The following is a 21,415-nucleotide window of genomic DNA, read 5'->3' on the forward strand; positions in this document are numbered from 1 at the left end:
CAGAGTATCTGTTCATTACATCATGTATTATATAATCTGTTTCCATAAATAGTTTAGAAATTCTTCCCATGTGTGAATCTTTACATGTATATCTATCCTTTCTATATTATAGGTAAAAACAGATCAAAACAAAATAAATTCCTAGAAAAATATGAAATTAAAAAGACATATAGCACCACAATATTAGGTGATCTATAGTAGTTACTATGCTTTCTCTTGTTATTTTCAATAGAAATGTCCACATCATCAAGCATAATATAATTGAACATAATATTATATAGCTATTTTAATAAAAACACAACTTTGAAGATATTGTAGGACTTAAAAGCAGTTAATAAAACCAGAATGGATATCTTTTACATCTTGTCAGAGTAAAAGAATAGTTGTTCAGAGTAGTTGTCTCCACTCCCAGACTTGGTACTATCAAGGAAACCAAATTCAAATGAAATCAGTTGAGGCTAAACAGCAGTCTAACAAACCAGCTTCAAATAAGAGCGGTCATAGTAACACAATGTAAGTAATACAGGGTTTCAGTGTAAGTTAATAGGAAATTAAGGATAGTTAACATGGTATAACCTGCTATTTTTGGGTTAGCTGTCTGTGCCCTCAAATCTAATATGAGCAGACAGACCAGAACAAAATATAATTAAACTAAATAGAGTGATAAGACTAATGTGACTTTTAAATCCTGATACACTCTTAACAATGTCCTCTGCCTTCCTTTTTTAGACAATTCCTCCCTTTTCCCTTTCTCAGGGTGCTTTGCATATTTTGGGTCCCACTAGCTCTTTTAGTTTTTAGATTAGGGGGCCAACCTGTTATCTATCTGAGTGTTGCTAAACCTTTTTAACCCTGTGCTTGATCTTGAGCTGTACTCCTTTGCTTACTAAAGTCACAAGGTTGTCCTTCCTTCCAGCTGTGTAGTCCTACACTGCCCAAAAGTGTCATAGCTTTCCAGTTTATCTGCGGCTGCTGGAGGAGTTGTCCCTATTCCTCTCTGGTTTCCTGTTACATATCACATTGTTTTCTCATCTTTGACTCTCAGTTTATTAAGCCTCTTTCAGCTTGAGTGTATTTCCTATTCAGAGCATCTCGATGGATCCTGCCTCCAAATCTGCTCTGCCTGTGTTTCTTTTTTTGTTAGTGTATCAGGGCTATCTATATTAAAGATTGTAGCTTAATGTCTCTGCCTCATTTCTGGTATCTTATTCTTCTGTCATTATTTGCCCACTTTACTCCTTCATTCCACTGTCTGCCCCATTCACTGAGGTCTCTTTGTCACTGTTGCTGGAATCCTGGTATTTTTTCCTCTCTCTCTCTGGAATGTCCTTCAGTATTTTTTGTAGGGTTGGATTGGTGGCTATGAACTCCCACAGTTCCTCCTTGTCTTGGAAATAGCTTGTTTCTCCATTGATTTTGAGAGAGAGTTTTTCTGGGTACATCAGTCTTGGTTAGAGGCTATTTTCTTTCAGGGCTTGGACAATTTCCCCCCAGGCTCTTCTTGATCTGAGTTTGTGTTGATAAGTCTGTCATTATTTTAATATTTTTTCCATTGTAGGTAATCTGCTTCTTTTCTCTGACTGTCTTTAATATTCTGTTCTTGTGGTGGCTTTCTGGAAGCTTGATTATTATATGTCTGGGTGTAGATCTGTTTTGGTTATAGGTGGCTGGAGTTCTGTATGCCTCTTTTATCTCGATATCATTTCTTTTTCCTATGCTTGGGAAGTTTTCCTTAATTATATCTGTGAATAATCTTTGTAGTTCATTTGTAGTTAGTCCTGCTTCTTCACTCATGTTTTTTATTCTTAAGTTGTAAATCCTCTTGTCATCTTCTAGCCTTTGTATTGTTTCTTCCTGGCTCATCGTTATTTTTAAGAGATCTTTTCTTTCATGATCACACACTATAAATCCCTCTTCAAGTTTCAAAAGGCTAACTTTAGTTTCTGTCAAGGTATTTTGCCAGCTTTCAATGGAGTTTTTAATTTCCTGGTAATCTCTTTGGATCTGTTTCATGTATTCTAGATTTTGTTTATATTCTTCATGAAAGGTTTCTCTTCCTTTTCTGAGTTCCTCCATTCTCCCATCTGTGTTCTTTTGGGAGGAGCTTATCATTTCTTTAATTAATCTTTTTATATCTTGCCTCACTTGGATCAAAAGTACAGTTTTTTTTTTATTTAAGAGGAAAAAGAGAAAAACACAAAACAAACCAAAGCGGTGTAAGGGTACACGTAATACAGAAGTACAAAAAAAAAAAAAAACAAAAAACAAAAAAACATAACAGTAAGAAATCACCTGTTAGTAGATTACATATTATCATCTTGAAAATAGTTCCTCAAATCACAGTATCAAAGAATACAAGGTGGACATTCAAACAGGGAGACTGCAAACAGCTGTGTTCAATGATCCAAAAACATTGATATAGTCAGCTATTTAACACCCCTAAACACACTTGCTGTTATATCCGTTAGAGCTCTTTTTCTTTTTTTTTTCCCTCTCTTTTTTACAACAAAATTTACACATTTTGGATTTTATTACTCCTTAGTGCTTATTACTTTTGGGGGGGGGAGAATACAGTCAAATATGGCAAAACAAAGCTGTCAGTCAATACCAAGGATAGACATAGCACATGGTGTAGAACAGAGTACAAGTTTATCAATAATGGTTATCAACGTTGTCCCTTGTTTCCTTAAAAAGAATTGTCTATCTCATTAGATATTATAAAGTTGGACAAAACAGTAGAGAACAAGACCAATAAAACTTAGGCATTGTAAACATTACAGGGCTTCCAAAGAAGACAATAGTCAAACCAGAATGGATATCTTAGTGAATCTTATTGTCTTCAAAGTAGTTGCCTATGTCTTCAAACTTGATACTATCATATAGAATGGAACAGAGTCTAATCAGTCAAAACAAGATCGTGGGAGTACTACAGGACTTCAAAACAAGTTAATAGGAAATCAAAAAGAGTTACTATTTATATATCCTAATTTTTTGAATTTTTTTCTTTAATTAAGACAAACATAAGAAATGACTAAATAATTTTTTAAAACAATAAGGGGGAGATTGAGATAAAACAGGACATAACAATATAACAATAGAGGTCACAGCATGACTGTTTCAACAACCTAGTACTTCACCACCATATAACCCGACTTAATAGTAGTTACCATAGTGTCTTTTTCCTTGAAATATTTGGATAAAACTTCATATACTCTAGTTTCAAATATTTTCATATCAAGGAGCCCAGAATAAAGCCTTTCTAATTAATGAGTGAAAAAAAAGTACAGTTTTAAATTCATCTATGAGGTCATTAAGGTATTTCTTTATGTCCGCTGATGCTGTATCCAATATTGCATGATTACTGCACAGTTTCTCTTCTGCATTTACCTCTCCTGGGCTTATTTTTCCAGGGTCAGTGGCTGTAAGTTTTTTTTTTTTTCTATCTCTTGTCGTGTTTCTGGTTTCTTTCAGACAGGTGGGGGGGGGGGCGCTCTGACCCTCTCTGTATTGCTTAGGGTCTTTCCGAAGCATGCTGACTGGGGTTTTGCTGCCCTCCCCAATCTGCTATTATCTGAGGTATCTTAAGCTCAGGGACCATGGTCCCCTCCCAGGGACCATGTGGGGACACTCACCCCAGGCCACCCAGTCCAGAGTTCAAGGTGCAAGCAGGCAGACCTAGTTCCCCGAAGCTTGTTGATCATGACAGGAAACCGGAAAGTTCTGGTTCTGTATTTTTGATTATTATCTGAAGAGGTGTTTTCAGAAGCAGCTTCTCTGGGCTCTGTCTGTGGCGGTGGCTCCATGGGGCTCCAGTCTCTGCAGGCCTGGCAGCGGCAAAGACACACTCACCTGCCTAGGAGGTTTCTGGTGGTGGGGGCCCACTCAGCGCCAGCACCACAGGCTCGGGTCCTCACGCAAGCAGCGAGTGCAAAGGCAGCGATGAGTCCTAGCAGGTCCATCCCGCACCTGCAATGCCACAACACACCCTCCTCCTCGCACCCTCCAGGACGCAGCCCAGATCAGGGGGGGGCGGCTGAGGCAGCGGTGGTGGTGGTGGTGGCGGCTCCATGGGGCTTCCGTCCCATGGGCCTGGCAGTGGTGAAGACACACTCGCCTGCCCAGGGACCTTGGGAGCACTCCAACACTGGGGGCCCGCTCAGTGCTGGCACCACCGGCTCAGGTCTTCGCATGAGTGGTGAGTACAAAAGTGGCAATGAGTCCCAGCAGGTGCAGTCCCCTGTAGTGATGCCACAACTGGCTCTCCTCCTTGCACCCTCTTGGACACAGCCCACATCCGGGGAGTGGTAGTGGTGGTGGCAGTGGGGGTGAGGGCAGGAGCAGGGGCAGCTGGTGGGTGCCAAGTGGCTTCACTCCCCCAGCCTCTGGCTGGCCTCTGATGACAGAATGGAAGTGGTGGCTGGAGACACCAGCGGCAATGGCCTGTCTCCCTGGTGGACTGTAGGCGCTCAGGGCTGCAGGGTGGCGTGGCTGGCCAGGAGTGCATATTTGATTGGTTTTTCTCACCTTAGTTTCTTCTTGGGATGGAGAATTCCTCTCCCTCAGTTTGGGGCTCCCCAGGTTGTGTTATGATGAGTTCTAAGTTGACAATCTCAGGGAGCCTCTGTAGCCAGCTGTTAGCTACCTGCCATCTTAGCTCTGCCCCTCTTTTTTATAAGTTAATAGCTGCTTATTTGACATGAGGTGTCCAAAATAAGCAAGAAGCAGTTGTCAAACTATATTGAGTGGAAACTACATACTGTTGCCCATGGTAGAATTTTCTCCACATTGTCTGAAGACATGAAAATCTCTAAAATGCCAGATTTAAATTCAGGGATGAGGCCAGGGATATAGCTCAGTGGCACAGTGCCTGCCTGGCAAGCATGAAGTTGAGTTTGACTCCTGGTACCAAATATAAATAAATAAATAAATTTCAGATATGGAAAGCTCAAATTCCCCAAAGGATAATTAAGAATGACAGTAAAAGGGTCAAATTATATTTCATTCCCTTGATTGCTGAACCCTATATTCTAGTCAATGTGCATACAGCATTATGGCAAAAATGGTCATACAATCTACTTACTAGAGAACATATGCTAAGATTGTGATAATCAATCTGGAAATTTACTTGATTAGTCCATTCTCACATTTAATCAGAACAGAAGCTTCCAAGTGGTGTAGAATAATGTAGAAACAGTGAACTTTATGGTCATGGGCTCAGTGTCTCAGAAATTTGCCATAAAGTAGATTGTTCAAGTGAGCAGCTTGAACATTAAGCAGCTGGGGAGCTTCAGTGATCTGCATGGTGTGAACTGAAGGCCTGCACAGCATACTCCACCTAGTCATACAGTGTTGGTACATCACTTGGAACCTAGTAGGTCCCAGTTTGGTCCACCTTTTGGATCTTGGTAGCAACCCACCCAGAAATCAGTCCCAAACAGTTATGCAACCTTGGTAAGCTGCTTGGAAACTGGTGGGGACCCACCAACAACCCCAAGTAGCCAGGGAGCCTTAGAGCACGGTTCAGATCCTGATAGGGCCACAACCAGCCATCCCTCCTTGTGACACTGTGTAGGGCATAATCAAGGTTGACCCGGAATACTCTACCCATTCTGGGAGCCTCTGAGTGCTGCAAGAGGTCTAGCAAGGTCTGCCAAATAAAAACCCTGACTCAGCTGGGGAAACCCTCTCTAGTACAGACAGCCATCCTCAACCCAGGAAACAACTGAGACTTTGCATTCAGCTGCCCTAAGGGTGTAGAGGAAAATGGCAAAATGAAGAGCAAAATGCATTCTCAAACTTCCAGCACATATAAACAAGCCTAGGAGACATGGGCATAGAAGAAAGTATAAGCCACACATCTGAAACTTCTGAAATGACAGGAACTAAAGTAAGGAAACACCTTCATGAAGCTGTAAAGGAAATCAGATCAGAAACAATGGCCCAGGTAAAACAAGAAATATCAAATGAAATGAAAGAAATGCTGAACACATCTAAAGAAGACATACTTTAAAAAATAAAGGAGCACTGCAAAATGATGGAAACATTGAATTAACAATATAAGAAAGAAATATAATGCATGAAACAGATTCAAAGAGATATCCAGGAAATCAAAAATTCCATCAAAAGCTGGCAAAACCTCCTGAAAGAATGTGAAGATACACTTGACCAAAGACCTTGAAAACAAGATTGCAGCTAGTGAACAGGAAACAAAATTTTTTAAATTTTGCTTTTTAAAATAACAAAGAATCAGGAAATAAAAGTGCAATAGCTGCAAGATGATGCAAAGAAAAACAATATAAGATTGATAGATGTAAATGAAAAAGGTGACAACACATATGGATGTAAAAAGACTACTTGAGAGAAGGAATAGCAGAAAATGAAAATGCCCCAAATGTGAGGAAAGAAACTGACATACAGAGAAGTGAAGCATAAAGGACTTCAGTTAGCCATAAGCAAAATAAATCTACACCTGCATATATAATATCTCAGAAATTCAACATAAAAACAGAATATTAAAAGCTATTGGAGAAAAGAAACAAATCACCTATAAAGGAAAATCCATCAGAATCACAGCAGACTTCTTAACACAAACTACCAAGTCAAGAAGACCATGAAGTATTTCAAAACCTAGAGGAAATGGACTTCCAACCCAGACTAGTGTACTCTGCAAAACTATCCTTCAAAATTGATGGAGAAATAAGATACTTACACAACAAAAAAAAAGCTGAAGAACTTCATGAATACCAAACCAACCCTGCAAAGAATATTGAAAAATATTCTAGATAGACATAAAAAATAACTACAACTTTAAGAACACCAATAGAAAAAACCACCAAGCAGGGCAAACAATTAAACAGAGGGGAAAGGTAAAGAACCAACAGCAGAAAGATAGAATGACAAAAATAAGCCAATGTATATCAGTTATAACCATAAATGTAAATGGCTTCAATTCACCAATTAAAAGAAACAGACTGGCAGAATGGATCAATAAACAACATCCAACCATGGGTTTAATCCTAAAGACAATTCATAGACTGAAAGATAAATGATAGAATGCAATATTTCATGCAACAGAAACCTATCCTCCACAAAAAAAAACAGGAATAACTATTTGGCTTTCAGACAATGTGAACTTCAAACTGAGAATGATCAGAAGACATAAAGAAGGTCACTATGTACTGGTTAAAAGAAAACTTCAAGAATAAGAGATAACAATCTTAAATGTATATGTACCAAATATGGGACCAGCTAGTTATATAAAACAAATATTAATAGAAATCAAATAAACAATAACACAACTATAACAAGAGACCTTAACATTCCATTGACACAAAGAGACAGATCAACTAGACAAAAAAATCAGCAAAGAAATAACAGAACTGAATCAAACTTGTGAACAAATGGACTTAGTGGATATGTACAAAGTGTTCTACCCAACAACATCAGAATATACATTCTTCTCAGTTTCACATGGGACATTCTCTAAAATAGACCATATACTAGCTCATAAAACATGCTTAAGTAAATGCAAAAGAATCAAGAATATCCCATACATATTGTCTGATCATAGTGCCATGAAATTAATGACAAAAGAAACTGCGAAAACTAAATAAACACATGGAAATTAAACATTACGCTTCTGAACAATCAATGGTTCAAAGAAGAAATTAAATAATATCTACAAGCAAAATAAAATGCAAACAACTTACTAGAGCTTGTGGAATGCAATGAAAGCATTCCTCAGAGGGAAGTTTATTGCAGTGAATTCCCATATCAGGAAAACAGAATGTCTACAAATGAATAATCTGATGCTCTAACTCAAACACATAGAAAAAGAAGAGCAAGTCAAACCCAAAGCTAAAAGAAGGGAGAATACTTCAAAGAGCAGAGCAGAAATTAATGCAACTGAGACTAAGAAAACAATATAAATAATTTAAAAATCAAAGAGTTCTTTGAAGGAATAAATAAAATTGATAAACCCTTATCCAACCTTATTTTTCAAAAGGAAAGAAAACCCTCACATTCATGCAATAAGGAATGAAAAGGATGAAATCACTATGGACCCTTTGGAAATGTAGAAGGTTGTCCATACCTACTTCAAAAATCTTTACTCTTACAGGTTTGAAAACACAGAAGAAATGGACAGATTCCTGGAAACATACAAATTGCAAAGCTGGATCAAGAAGATGTAAAACTGCCAAATAATCCGATGAAAGTTAATGAAATTGAAAATGTAGTTAGAACCTTACCAACAAAGAAAAGCCAGCATACTACTGGATTCACTGTGGAATTCTACAAATTCAAGCAAGACAATGCCAACATTCCTCAAACTTTTCAATGTATTTGAAAGAAAAACTAGTCTTCCTATCTCATTCCTGAAAGCAAGTACTACCCTAATACCAAAACTAGGGAAAGACACAAACAAAAGAGAGAGAGAGAGAAACTACAGGCCAGTCTCTCTAATAAGCATAGATGCATTAATTCTCAATAAAATACTGGCAAACACAACGCAGCAAGTTATCAAGAAGGTCATATACTATAAACTACTGGAATTCATCCCAGGAATTCAGGGATGGTTCAACATATGCAAATCAATAAGCATAATACAACATATAAAGAGTGCCAAAGATAAGAATAACATGCTCATATAAATAGATGCAGAAAAAGCTTTCCATAAAAACCAACACTGATTCATGATAAGAACCCTACATAAAATCAGAATAGATGGTCTTTACCTCAATCTGATAAAAGCCATCTGTGACAAACCAACAGCCAGCATCATAATAAATGGTCAAAAACTGAAAGCTTTTACTCCAAAATCAGGAACAAGACAAGGATATCCATTATCCCCACTTCTATTCAATATAGTGCTGGAAACATTAGCCAGATCAATTAGAAAACAGAGAGAAATAAAATGAATAAGGATAGGAAAAAAGAAGTTAAACTATCATTATTTGAAGATGACATGCTACTCTACATAGAAAACCCACAAAACTCCATTGAAAGACTTCTAATGAAAGTCAGTAAGATAGCTGAATACAAAGTCAATGCTAAAAATCAATAGCATTCTTCTACAAAAACAACAAATTCACTGAGAGAGAAATAAGAGAAATCACACCCTTCACAATAGCATCCCAAAAAATGAAATATTTAGGATTTGATCTAATGAAGTAAAAGATCTATTCAGTGAAAATTATGGTACTCTGAAAAAAGAAATCAAAGATGATCTCAGAAAATGGAAAGGTATTCCTTGTTCACAGATAGGAAAAACAAACATTGTGAAAATGGCCATTCTCCCAAAATTGTTATACATATTTAATGCAATTCCAATCAAAATACCATTAGCATACCTCACAGATCTAGAGAAATCATTCCTAAAATTCATCTGGAACCAGAAGACACCTAAAATACCAAAGGCAACTCTGGGCAACAAAGACAAGGCAGGAGACATCACAATCTGTGACTTGAAGTTATGCTACAGAGCTATTGTAATAAATATCAGCATGGTACTGGAATAAAAAGAAACCTGAAGATCATTGAAATAGATTAGAAGATACAACCATAACTACAAACACACTCAGCCACTTTATCTATGATAAAGGGACCTAACATGTTCACTGGAAGAAAGACAGCCTTTTCAATAAGTGGTGCTGGAAAAACTGTCTTCCCATATGCCAAAACCTAAAACTAGACCCATTCCTGTGACCATGTACTAAACTAAAGTCAAAATGGATCAAAGAGTTAAATATTAAAACAGAAATACTAAGTCTCTTGGAAGACAAAGTAAGTAGAAATCTTGAAGATATAGTGGTAGGCATAGAATTCATGGACTTCATAGGAAATACTTCCCAGGATCAATAACTGGAATCTCATAGTATTAAAAAGATTTTGCATGTCAAAAGAAATTTCCAACAGAGTAAAAAGAAAACCCACAAACTGAGAAAAAATCTTAGTCAGCTGTCCCTCAGACAAAGGACTTCTGTCTAGAACATATAAATAATTTTTAAAATCAGACCCCTGAAACTCAAAGACCCAATCCAAAAATGGGCATCTGAGATGAATACTCAATTCTTAGATGAAGAACTACAAATAGTAAATAAATACATGAAAAAATGGTCAGCATCATTGGTCATTAGAGAAATACAAATTAAAACCACACTGAGATTCCATCTCACTCCAGAAAGAAGGGCTAGGGTCAAGAAAATCACCAGTAACAAATGCTAGAGAGGCTGTAGGGGAAAAGGAACTCTTCTGCACTGTTGGTGGGAGTGCAGAATGATGCACCCACTGTGGAGGTCAATCTGGGGCGTCCTCAAAATGCAGAGATTGGAAGTCTCATTTGACCCAACTATTCCACTTCTGGGTATACTCCCAGAAGAACTGAAAACATCATACCACAGTGATATATGTGCACCTATGTTTATAGCAACACAATTTGTAATAGCTAAATCTTGTAAATAACCCAAATGCCCAAGAACTGAGGAATGGATAAAAAAAGATACGGTATTTTTATACAAAGGAGTACTACTCACCTATAAAGAAGGATCCCACTGAGACTTTTGTGGGTAAATGGATGTGACTTGAGACAATACGCATAAGTGAAATGAATCAAACTCACATGTGTAAAAACCATATTGTCTCTCTAGTATAAGAAATTGAAAGATCAAATTAAATACAAAATCTTCAATAAATATTGTTAAAGGGTAAGAAACTGCTTAAAGGGGAAAAATAACTTGGAAAAGGAGAGAAAAGAGAAGGGAAAAAAAGATACAAATTTTTATATACACACTTAAGCTAAGATGATTGTGCTACTAATTCTATTCTTGGAATAAAACAGTTAACATTCATAACATTAGGTCAATCTTACATGATTATATCTGGTAATCTGAGTAATTCTTTTGAAGATAACTATGCAAAATAATAACTTTAGTTATGCTCCTACCACCTTGTTTTGAAAGTCTGTATTGTCATTGCTTTGGGTTATTTTTTATTGTTATTTATTTGTCTCTTTTGTTTCTTGCTTTTCTCATAATTTGTTTTGTTTTTGTTTTGTTTTTCCCTCTAATACAGAAAGGGTAGATGTACATGTATAAGCTTATATATGCCTAGAACTTATCCTACAGAGTTTACAAGATTTGATTTTATTACGTGGATGGTATGAACAGCTACTTTGAAGAAAATGAGACATTATGGTAGCCATTACTGATTTCCCATCCTCTTGTTGTGAAGTCCAATAATGCTTTTATTCTTTGTTCAGAGTGGTTTTAGTCTTTTTTGTATTGTTCAATTTCAATATACATAAACATATGGACAGCTATTTTGAAGACAGCAAGAGACATTATGGTAGTCCTTGTTGATTTTCCTATTGTCTGGTTTTGAAGACTTGTAATGCTTTCATTCTTTTGTTTTGAATGGTTTTATGCTATTTTTGTTTTGCTTGGATTCATTGTGTGTGAAAGTATAGACAACTATTTTGAAGAAAACAAAAGACATTATGGTAACCACTGTAAATTTCCTGTTGTCTTGCTTTGAAATCCTGTGTTCTTGCATTTTTTGTTCGGAGATTTTTGCTTTTTTTGTTTTATTTTATTATCTTTAAAATTAAAAAAAAAAAAGCCTGGGATATAGGCCATCGCCTACCTGACAAATGCAAGGTTGTGAGTTTGATTCCCAGTTCCCCCACCAAAAAAAAAAAGGAGAGGAGATTCAACAATGTGTTGCATACAATCAATACATTTAACTCCAAAAGAAATTCATACACTGAAATTTAAAGTATGGAAAGCCATACTCCATAGCAAGGTTTGCAGATAAAGTGGTTTTCTAGCTAAGGTGAATCAGAGGAGACAAAGGCCACTATGTAATCACTAAGGGATAACCCAAAAGAAGACATAACAACCATAAATATACTTGCACAAAATAACAGCACATTCAAATGCATAAAACATATAGTTATAGGTAAGAAAAACCAGATAAGCACTAATAAAATTGTAATGAGACTTCAGTACACTGTCACAAATAAATCAACTAGACAAAAATTGTGCAAAAATATATGACAGGTGAACCAAACTTTTGAACAAATGAACTTAGTATATATCTGTAGTGCTCCACACCACATAATAGAATATAAGTTTTCTCCACTGCACATGAGACCTTCTCCAAAAGCGACCCTCTATTAGCTCATATTACAGGCTTAAGTAAACGCAAAGGAATTGAAGTTACCCCATGCATACTCTATGAAATATGGACCTTTGTAGTTAGCTCAGTGATCCTTAAGAGTTTAAGCACCTGGGCCTCTTGGTTTGGATGCTCTGCTCCACCATTGCTTTTACTTTGCTTGTTTTTATGGAGGATGTTTCCAGAACTTTATTCTAATGGTTATTGGAGGTATGAAAGAAAAAAGATCAGGGATTTGGGCCCTAAAGTTTTTTGTGCCACTCATTGATAACCTACATATTGGCAGATCATCTCTGTCCTCTGAGACTCAGTTACTCATCTTAAAAGGAATTTTTTTGTCTAGAATTCTTATTGCAATTTCTTTTTGCTTTGACAATCAAGCATTCCAAAGCTATAATGTAATTTACCACATTTATGAATTATTAAGATATAAAATTTATGTTTTCCTTTTACCTTCCTTGTCTTCAGAGGAAGTCTAATATTGTTGATTATATTCTTCCCACCCCAATACCATATGGGGCTTTCACCATTCAGATGATGCTTCCCTTGTCATAACAATAAACCACTGACTCCCAAATGAAATTCCATATTTAGAAAACTTGTGAATATAGACAAGCAATAGCAAGGCCATTCCCCCTAAACCTAATAAAAACAAACTCTTAGGGAATAACTTAGTACTAGTCATATACATAGTATAAGGTATGTTCTGTAGCATTTCATTGTTTCCCTTCCTAAGTATGGGACACCAGGCTTCCCAAAGTCCTCAGGGTTCATACACGCCCTGTGTATTGTGTATGTGAGGAGGCAGAGTTGGATGGACATTAAACCCATTGATACTGAGTATTTATTTCTTACCTGTTAATCTGACACAGCTACATGCTCTAGACAATATGAGGGACCACCTCCATCAAGGAGCTAGAACAGGAATGCCACTAAAGCTGGGGCTGTGATGGTCATTCCAGGATTATATTAGTCAAATGTGTATTACTACAGTGAAATACCTGAGGCATCTAAATTAAAGAGAAAGGTTTTATTTAATTCATTGTTTTAGAGGTTCAAAGTCAAGGAATTCCACTGTGTGGGGTAGACAGTAAGGGAGGGAAGGAAAGAAGAAAGGAGGGGAATGGGACAGGGATAAGGAGGACACTAAAGGAGAAAGAAAGGGAAGATCAGGGAGAGGAGAGAGACAGAGAGACAGAAAGACAGAGACAGAGAGAGGAACAGAGAGATAGAGAGACCTGTAGTTCTCCAACCTCTTTCGAAAGCACATGCTCAGTGACCTAAGGAGCTCCCATTAGGTCACACATCCTAAAACATCTCCTAATACTGATGTGCTGCAGGCCATGGATCAAGCCTTTATAAGTGGGCCTTGAGGTACATGCAACATCCAAACCACAGCATCAGCCTTCATCTTACAGAGACTGGGAAAGCATACCTGAAAGGGCAAGGATGCTAATCTATGAGACCGTGATCTTTGGGAGCCTGAAGGAACCTGGAAGTAAGAGTTTTATTTATAAATAAGACCTTAGTCTGATTCAAGGGTCAAGAACAGGCACAAAGCTAGCATAAATGAAAGCAGTCTTCAAACTTTAAAAAAAGTCCATTCAATTATTGCACAGTGTACTGCATGTTATACAAATATTTGTGAATTAAAGGATTTATGCATACTAAACACACACTCCACTGAGGATGCGTTCTCATCTCCTAATGGAAGTAGTATTGACTATCACAGACCTCTTGGTCTTTCAGTGGAAATGAGACAGAAACTGCCACTTTCTTCCTGAGTATCTACTGGGAACCAAGTATCCAGTTGTACAGAAGCTGGGTATTTGCTTTGTATTATCCAACTCTGCTTTTCTCTAGATCTGGAATGAGGTCATGAACCAGACATGGATCAAAAATTTTCCAACCTTCGTGTTGGAGCCTCAGATAAAGGTCAGAATGCAGGCCATTAACCAAGATTTGTTTGAGAAAGATTCAGAATGGTGCTTTACAATATCCAGTCTCTTATTTCCTTTCCTGATTTCTCCTTCCCGCTGCTTTCCTTTGACACCTGTCTTGTTGTGAAGATAGGAGATTACGGCATGTTATTAAATGTTCCTCTTCATAGCACTCTTACTTTTCCTTCCTCTCAGTCACTTATTTTTTCACTTATCTAACACATCCTGACGGTGTCAGGATGTACCAGATACAGGGGCACAGAAGACATTAGACAAAGGTACTGTTTTCAGTGCACTTTTTAAAGGGGAATATTCACCTCCACCTGCTTGCTAGGATCATGCAAGAGAAAGATGTCAGATGGATCAATGATTTATTCCTTCTTTCATTCCTTAGGTTGTCCACAGCAGTGGGGATTTTCTAGGGTCTGGTTAAGGGGCTACTTTTTAAGAACGAAGACAGGAAAACTGAGATCTTATTCTATTTCTTAAGTTGTTAATAAGATACGGATTTGCCAGGGATCCTTTGGAATGGGAATAAAGGGCAATTAGCTCTCACAGTATCTGGATGGGATAGTAGAGTGCAGTGGGATAATAGAGTTAGCTAGTGTCCTGATGAGTTGATTTACATTCTGTGCATAAACAAAAGAGGGGAGACAAGGGAGATGGAGAGAAGGGAAAGATAGGAAGGAGAAGAAATAAGATATAAAATCAAATGCCCGTGAAGACCTGAAGATTGTCTTGTGCAGTGTCACCTGCTCTATTGTGGAGGTGTTCTCATTTCCTTTGTCTGAGGACAGATCACTGGATGAACAGAAGCCACGTCTTTTCTCTCTGAAAGGGTTGAGCACTGAGACAGCAAAGTAGTGGTGGCTCTTCCTGGCTCTTCTTTGCTTCTCTTTGTGCTCTGTATCTTTTCCTCCTGGTGAAGCAGAGCAGTCCACGTCACAAGATCAGCCTGGGCCTTCTGGCCAGCATCCTCTGCAGAGCTGCCTTCACCTCTTTGTTCCTCAGGCTGTAGATGAAGGGGTTGAGCAGTGGTGTCACCACACTGTACTGAAGGGATACCACTTGTTCCAATGCTGAGCCAGATGCTGGAGTCATGTACCTTGTAGGAATTGCACAGAGGAGCACACTGAGTTCAGAATAATCAGCACAATACAGTTGGCAACAATGTTTTTTTCCATGGCTGCTGAATGCAAAGGCATTCCTCAGAGCTCTGTTGACCATTACTGGTGGTGGCATATGGAAATAAGTTATTTCTGCTTTCAAACATCCCCAAACCCAAGTGATCTTATTCAGAAAGTTACAGGAGCTGCCACAAGGAAAGAGTTCTGCAGCTTATCAAGGGCTTCAGGTTAGATCAGAACAAATCAGATAATTTCATGCATTCTCATAGTACTCCATACTTTTCAAAGCATCATGCCTAATAGTTGTCATGATGATATAAATCTTCCTCTTTCTCCCCATATATACACATTACTAAAGACATACTGTGTTATCCCCTTGTGATGATTGTTCCTTGCTCAGCATCATGCTTATTTCACATTGCTTCCATTGTTCCCAACACTTATGGGAATTAGTCTCATAGTTCTAGTATATGATTTTTATAGTACTTAGTGGAAAGCCAAGTGTGATGGTGCACACCTCTAGTCCTATCACTCTAGAGACTGAGGCCAAAACATTACTATAGCTTCCAGGCCGTACTGGGCTCTATAGTGAGTTCAAGACCAGCCCAAACTACACAGCAAGATCTTATCTCAAAAGAAACCATAAACAAATAAAAAGAATTCAAAATACTTAATGAAATAAACTTTTGTTCTTGTGGTTTTTTCCTTTTCTTTTGGCATGTGGCTTAGAAAAGAAGTTAAGATTGGTACATAAATTAGGAGATAAAGTGCTATGCAAAAGATAAAAAGTTAATAAGATAAGTTTGAGGCCTATCTTGTTAAGGGGCTATTTCTCAAAGTATTATTATTATTATTGTTATTATTCTTTTAGTGGTAGTATTATAGGAATAAATATAGATGGTACAAAGAATAGTCCTTGTAACCCATTTGGCTAAAAAGATACTCAATTTTACCATGAGTTTTAAACTTAACTCTTTTAATTTATCCCTTTTAATATTTATCTCTTGTATCCCCTTTAATATTTCTGTGAAGTAGCAGGAAAAGATCTCCGTGTTCCTTTAAGGCGTATGAGAAGTTAAAGGGAGATGAATCTTCAGGCACACATGGACTCTCCTGAAGTATTCCTTACCTTCCATTCCTATACTCTGCCTTCCCTCCAAGTCACAAGGTGAGAAAAGTATTGAGCAACTGGTGCAAGTTCATTTCCAGTTCACGAATAGAGAGCCCTGACACTATTTATTCTTTTTCTTAGAGAGAGAGAGAGGACTCCTTAGCTCAAGCTGTTTACGTCTGAGAAAATCATGGTGGGAAAGAGCATGAGACTTCATTTACCTGGCTCCACAACTACCTTGTTTTGGAACCTTTGAGGAATTACCTACTTACTTTCAAAATTCAAGGTCTTTCTCTCAAAACAGGGTAACATGGTTAAGAATAATGATTTGAAAACTCCCAAATCATGGGTTAATGAAATGGAAAAGTCTTTAAGCTTTTGCTAAACTCATTTTTCAAAATAGTCAACTGAGTCAGAGAAAAGAAAATGAATTCTTTATAAACCAAAAGATAATCCACAGCAGAGGCAGAGGTAGAGCCCAGGCTTTCTGACTTCCTAGATGATCCTTTTCCTGCTACATTGCAATTCCTTGTTCTAGAGACTAAAGGCACTTAGAGTGAAAAATATGTGACATTTGTATTTAGAAAGTATACTATGACATACCTCAAAAATCCTGAACCATAAAAGGTGGTGACCACAATGACATGAGAAGAGCAGGTGGAGAAGATCTTGCTTCGACCTGTGGCAGAGTTGATCCCGAGGGCTGTCATGATGATACGGCTGTAGGAACCCAGCAACGGGACAAGAGTGCCAAAGCCCAGCACCACCATGGTGGCCAGGATGGAGACGATACTACTGTAGGGGTTGGAACAGGCCAACAAAAGCACTGGGGGTAGCTCACAGGCAAAATTGTGGATGAGGTTGGGGCCACAGAAGTGCTGCTGAGCTAGTAAGAGAGTATTCATTAGGCTGGCACTTATTCCTAAGGCCCAGGATGCACCCACTAGGCCAGTACATACCCTTCTGTTCATAGCCACCACATACAGTAGAGGGTGACACACAGCCTGGAATCTGTCATAGGCCATGACAGAAAGAAGGCAGGCTTCAGTGGCCCCTGAAAATATGACCAAGGAAATCTGAGTGAAACACCCATGAAAGGATACTGCCTTCACCTTGGAAAGAAGGTTTTCTAACAGTTTAGGCACAATCACTGAGGAATAGAAAGCATCCAGGAAGGAGAGATGTCCCAGGAAGAAGTACATGGGAGTCTGGAGGTGCGAATCAGTACAGATAATTAGCATTATCAGCAGGTTCCCTGTGAGGGTCAGAAGGTAAATTACTAAAAATACCACAAAGAGTAGCAGCTGGATCTGAGGATTGTTGGACAGTCCTTGGAGAACAAACACAGTGACTGAAGTCTCATTGCCAACTCCCATGGAGCACACAACAATCGCTTCAGAGGAACAAGAACTGATAAGAACGCGGAAATGATTCATCAGTAACAGAGTATGTCTGGAGATGAGGCATTTTGAGTAAAGCTTCAGGACTGACCCAGACAGATTATGCAGCAGGCTGCCCTGCCGGGTCCTCTCTTGTCAGCAACGCCTAGTTCAGAGCAGAAACCTGAGAGTGAGGGTGTAGAGATTCAGACCTGGAAAAGAAAGAGATGAGGACAAGGATTACCTTAAGAAGAGGAGGAAATGAAGGAGCTGATGGTAGACCTGAGGACCCAAAGAAGTTCTATTCTCTCTTCCAAAGGAAACTGAGTCAAACCACAGAAGCACTGACTGGCATAGCAAATCAACAAGTGTTTGATGGACCTGCTTCCAGACAGTCCATGATGAATATTTAAATGATTGAGAGAGCTATTGTGACACCTGATGATAGATCCTTTCTCTCTCCCTGCAAACATGTGAATAAGTCACTTGAGGTTTTCATTTTTAAAAACTGGAGAAGTTCATTGTTTTCAAAAGTTCATTCTAGCTTAATAACTGTAAAGATGAGGAAATGACCTTCCTTTGTCTCTGGTACTAAATATAAACCTCTTCTCTCCTTCTGTACTAACAAAAGCAGAGGTAGCACATGACTGTGCTGGTTTTACAAAAGCCAGACAGCAAGAAGCCCTTAAAGGTGAGTGTTATGCACATTGGACAGATAGGAGCTTTCCATTTCAGGCTTCTGTGAGTTTATGATGTCCTTCCTCTATTTTCCTCATGATCCCACAAGATTTAACATGAATCTACAAAGATGAGGCTATTTCCTGAATTGGTTCTAGTGGGTTTTGATAAAATCATAATAGATATGGGCCAACATCTGTGCATTACCAAGACACCTAACTCCTGCAAAAACAAAAACTAAAAATAAATAAATAATAAACAAACAAACAAATGAAAGGAGGAGAAATAGAGAACCACCTGGTGAAATATACAGTTCTAGTGTTTATTCTAGAGCCTTGCCTTTCCTCCTCCCTGATGCTTATAAATGAAGATCTGATTTCTATTCATACCTTGCACACTCACAGGTTCCTGGTGTGGGTAGTTCATAAAAAGATGGAGTTCAGTAACATCTTTCTTCACCTGGACTCTCTAGTCCAACAGCAGCTGAGCTCAGGAGAGGACATCCGTATGGCATTTTCGCAAAACAGGAACAAAAAGCCGCAGAGATAGTTAGGGTTCTATGGTGTTCCTTTGACTTTATCCTTCCTTTAGAAGACATAGGGGAGGAACCTATCACCAAGATAATAGCCCCATTGTCTTTCTAACTGTGCTTTACAAATAACAAAGGCCAATGGGACTTGAGCTCAGCTCTAGACCATGGAGAAAGAGGGAGTTCCCTGGAGAAAACCTTAATGTGGAGGCCTTCCCTGTTCTGAGAAGGTTCTCCAGGGCCCACTTTTCCTCCACTACATTATTCTTGAATTCTCTGTGTTGTATCATAAAAGAGGGCTCTGATTGGTAGATAACATTTTTTAGTGATGTTTTAAGAAGGTAATACACTATATTATTTTTGGATTGGTTTTAGGTGCATAAAAAATTGGGAGGTACAGAGATTTCCCATTGTAATAGATACATTGCCTCCCACATCATCAGCATCCTCTATTGCAGTGATGCATTTGTTATAGTGAACTTATACTGACACATCATTATCGCCTAAAGTCATTAGTGTTCACTAGAGCTCACACTTGGTGCCATTCTTTCTGTGAATTTGAACAAATGTCTAATGTCACATATTCAGTATCATAGTAATATTAGTATTATAATTCATAGTAATTTTACTGCACTTCAAATCATTTACTCTTTTTCTGCTCATCTCCCTCAATCCCTGACAATTTTTATCTTTCAGTCTCTCAAGTTTTGTCTTTTCTAGGATGTCACAGAGTTGGAACTATACTCTAGTCATCTTAGAGTGGTTTCTTTCACTTAGTATTGTGCAACAAATGGTCCTCCATGTCTTTTCATGGTTGATAACTCATTGACCTTTTAGTGCCAATTAATTTTCCATTGTGCTAATATATCAAGTTTATCCATTTACCCCATTGAAGAACATGTAGGTTATCTCAAAGTTTTGGCAATCATGAATAAAGCTGATAAAAACACCATGTGTAGAGTTGTTTTCTTTGTTTGTCTGGTTGATTGGTTGTTTTTGATATGGACATAAGTGTTCAGCTCTGTGATAGCTCGGACCCCAGAATAAAATCCAAGGAAGCAAGAAATTAAAATTTAGGGAGCAAAGGCTTTACTTTAGGCCAAGCCTGGTGACTCAGCCTCTGGGAGCCAATATGGAAGACTGCGTGCCTGACAGCTAAAGAGCAGGGTTTTTATCTTGTAAAACCACAAACAGCTGCTGGTCTCACAATGCAAGGAGGGGGTGGGTTGGTGGCACACTACAGAACAGGAACACAGCGATTACATTTCTTGGGAAGAGCAAGGTTCAGGTAAAGGTTGAGCTAACAAGCAAGTTTAGATTAGGCAAACATCCTCTGGGGGAAGGCACATCCTGCAAACCCTGCAAACAAGCAAGTTTAGATTAGGAAGACATCCTGTAATTTCCTTGTAGTTAAACATTTCTTAAGGAACAGCACACTTTATTACAGATAGGTGAAAGGGGATGGGAGGGGATTACAAGAAACTGAAACTTAAGGCTTTTATGGGAAATGGAGACTTAACCTAAAAAGAATGGGGAGGGGAGGGGGTTGTGTGGCGCATACAGAACAAGATGGAGGTGCACTGGTTAGAGCTAGGCTACAACAAGCTCCTTTGAGTAAATGCCAAGTAGTGTGATTTTGGACTGTATGGTCAGAGGTAGCATAGTTTTATAAGAAACTGCCAACTGGCTTCCAAGTGTGTTCCATTTGGACTTTCTATCAACAAGGAATCAGAGTTTCTATTGTTCCACATCCTCTCAAGAAAAAAGTACTTTTGAAAAAGCATTTTAAAGTATTCTCAACTTAAACTATATTCACCTTGAAAATGTAAGGCATTGTACACAACTCAAATGTGAAGTTTAAGAATCCAAAATACTCTCAATTTATTCTGTTGTATGTTAGTGTCATGGTGTTATGCAAAGAAAGAATAAAGCAACACTCCCATCATCATATGACAATCTTTTTGATCAACTGGATTATGAGTTGTTCAAACATCAGAATTCACACAGACATAGAAGCACCCAGGAACTAAGATGAATATGCTCTTCTGAAGTCACATACTTCCTCAGTAACATAAGGAGCATAAAGTCGTAAGTAGAAAATTTCAGTATTTCTGACATGTGAATATACCATTAAATTCTGGAGTAGTTCTCATGTGTCAGTTTTCATTATTGTAACAAGATAACTGAGACAATCAATTTGTGAATAAAAAGGCTTGTTTTTCCTCATGATTTTGGAGGTTTCTGTCCATGATCAATTGGTCCATCCTTCTGAACATTGTTTAGGTAGAATATCATGGTAGGCATACATGGCGTAGGAAAAGCCACTCATCTCATTGATGGATTGTAAAAAGAGAAAGACAGGAGTCTGTTTTCCCACTGCTCCTTGAGGGCACATCCATAATGCCTTATAGACTTCTCACTGGGATCTATGTCTTAATGTTTCTACCATTTCCCATTAGCATCATCTGAGAATCAAA

The 21,415-nt window shown here is 38.2% G+C and overlaps 2 protein-coding genes across 4 annotated transcripts in view; one reads left to right on the top strand and one right to left on the bottom strand.

The window, feature by feature from the left end:
- CUNH12orf54 (chromosome unknown C12orf54 homolog) overlaps nucleotides 1-16,638 on the top strand; it is a 54,477-nt gene extending 37,839 nt beyond the window's left edge. For 2 of the 3 annotated variants that reach the window (XR_010049251.1, XR_010049252.1), the window contains 2 exons: nucleotides 16,277-16,409; nucleotides 16,494-16,638. The gene's annotated coding sequence lies outside the window, so the exon portion shown is untranslated. Of the gene's footprint in view, nucleotides 1-16,273; nucleotides 16,410-16,493 lie in introns of all 3 variants that reach the window. The other variant, XR_010049250.1, reaches the window with a different exon arrangement.
- LOC100720643 (olfactory receptor 8S1-like) lies at nucleotides 12,885-18,304 on the bottom strand. The gene is made up of 2 exons (XM_003476072.3): nucleotides 16,956-18,304; nucleotides 12,885-15,219 (listed from the first exon to the last, which is right to left on the bottom strand). Exons 1-2 carry the CDS (start codon nucleotides 17,786-17,788, stop codon nucleotides 15,057-15,059), a joined length of 996 nt encoding a protein of 331 aa, XP_003476120.3. The 5' UTR covers nucleotides 17,789-18,304; the 3' UTR covers nucleotides 12,885-15,056.
- Between the last annotated feature and the right edge of the window lie 3,111 nt (nucleotides 18,305-21,415).

Source organism: Cavia porcellus, unplaced genomic scaffold (assembly GCF_034190915.1).
Source record: "Cavia porcellus strain 051 isolate PalLab524CR breed Dunkin Hartley unplaced genomic scaffold, mCavPor4.1 scaffold_8, whole genome shotgun sequence".
In the NCBI taxonomy this organism is placed as follows: domain Eukaryota; kingdom Metazoa; phylum Chordata; class Mammalia; order Rodentia; family Caviidae; genus Cavia; species Cavia porcellus.

Excerpts from the sequence above, each read along its gene's own strand:
- LOC100720643 (XM_003476072.3), bottom strand. The coding sequence starts at position 17,788 with ATGAATCATTTCCGCGTTCTTATCAGTTCTTGTTCCTCTGAAGCGATT. Across the intron at positions 15,220-16,955 it reads TATGGTTCAGGATTTTTGAG|GTACATGACTCCAGCATCTG; the intron begins GTATGTCATAGT and ends AATTCCTACAAG.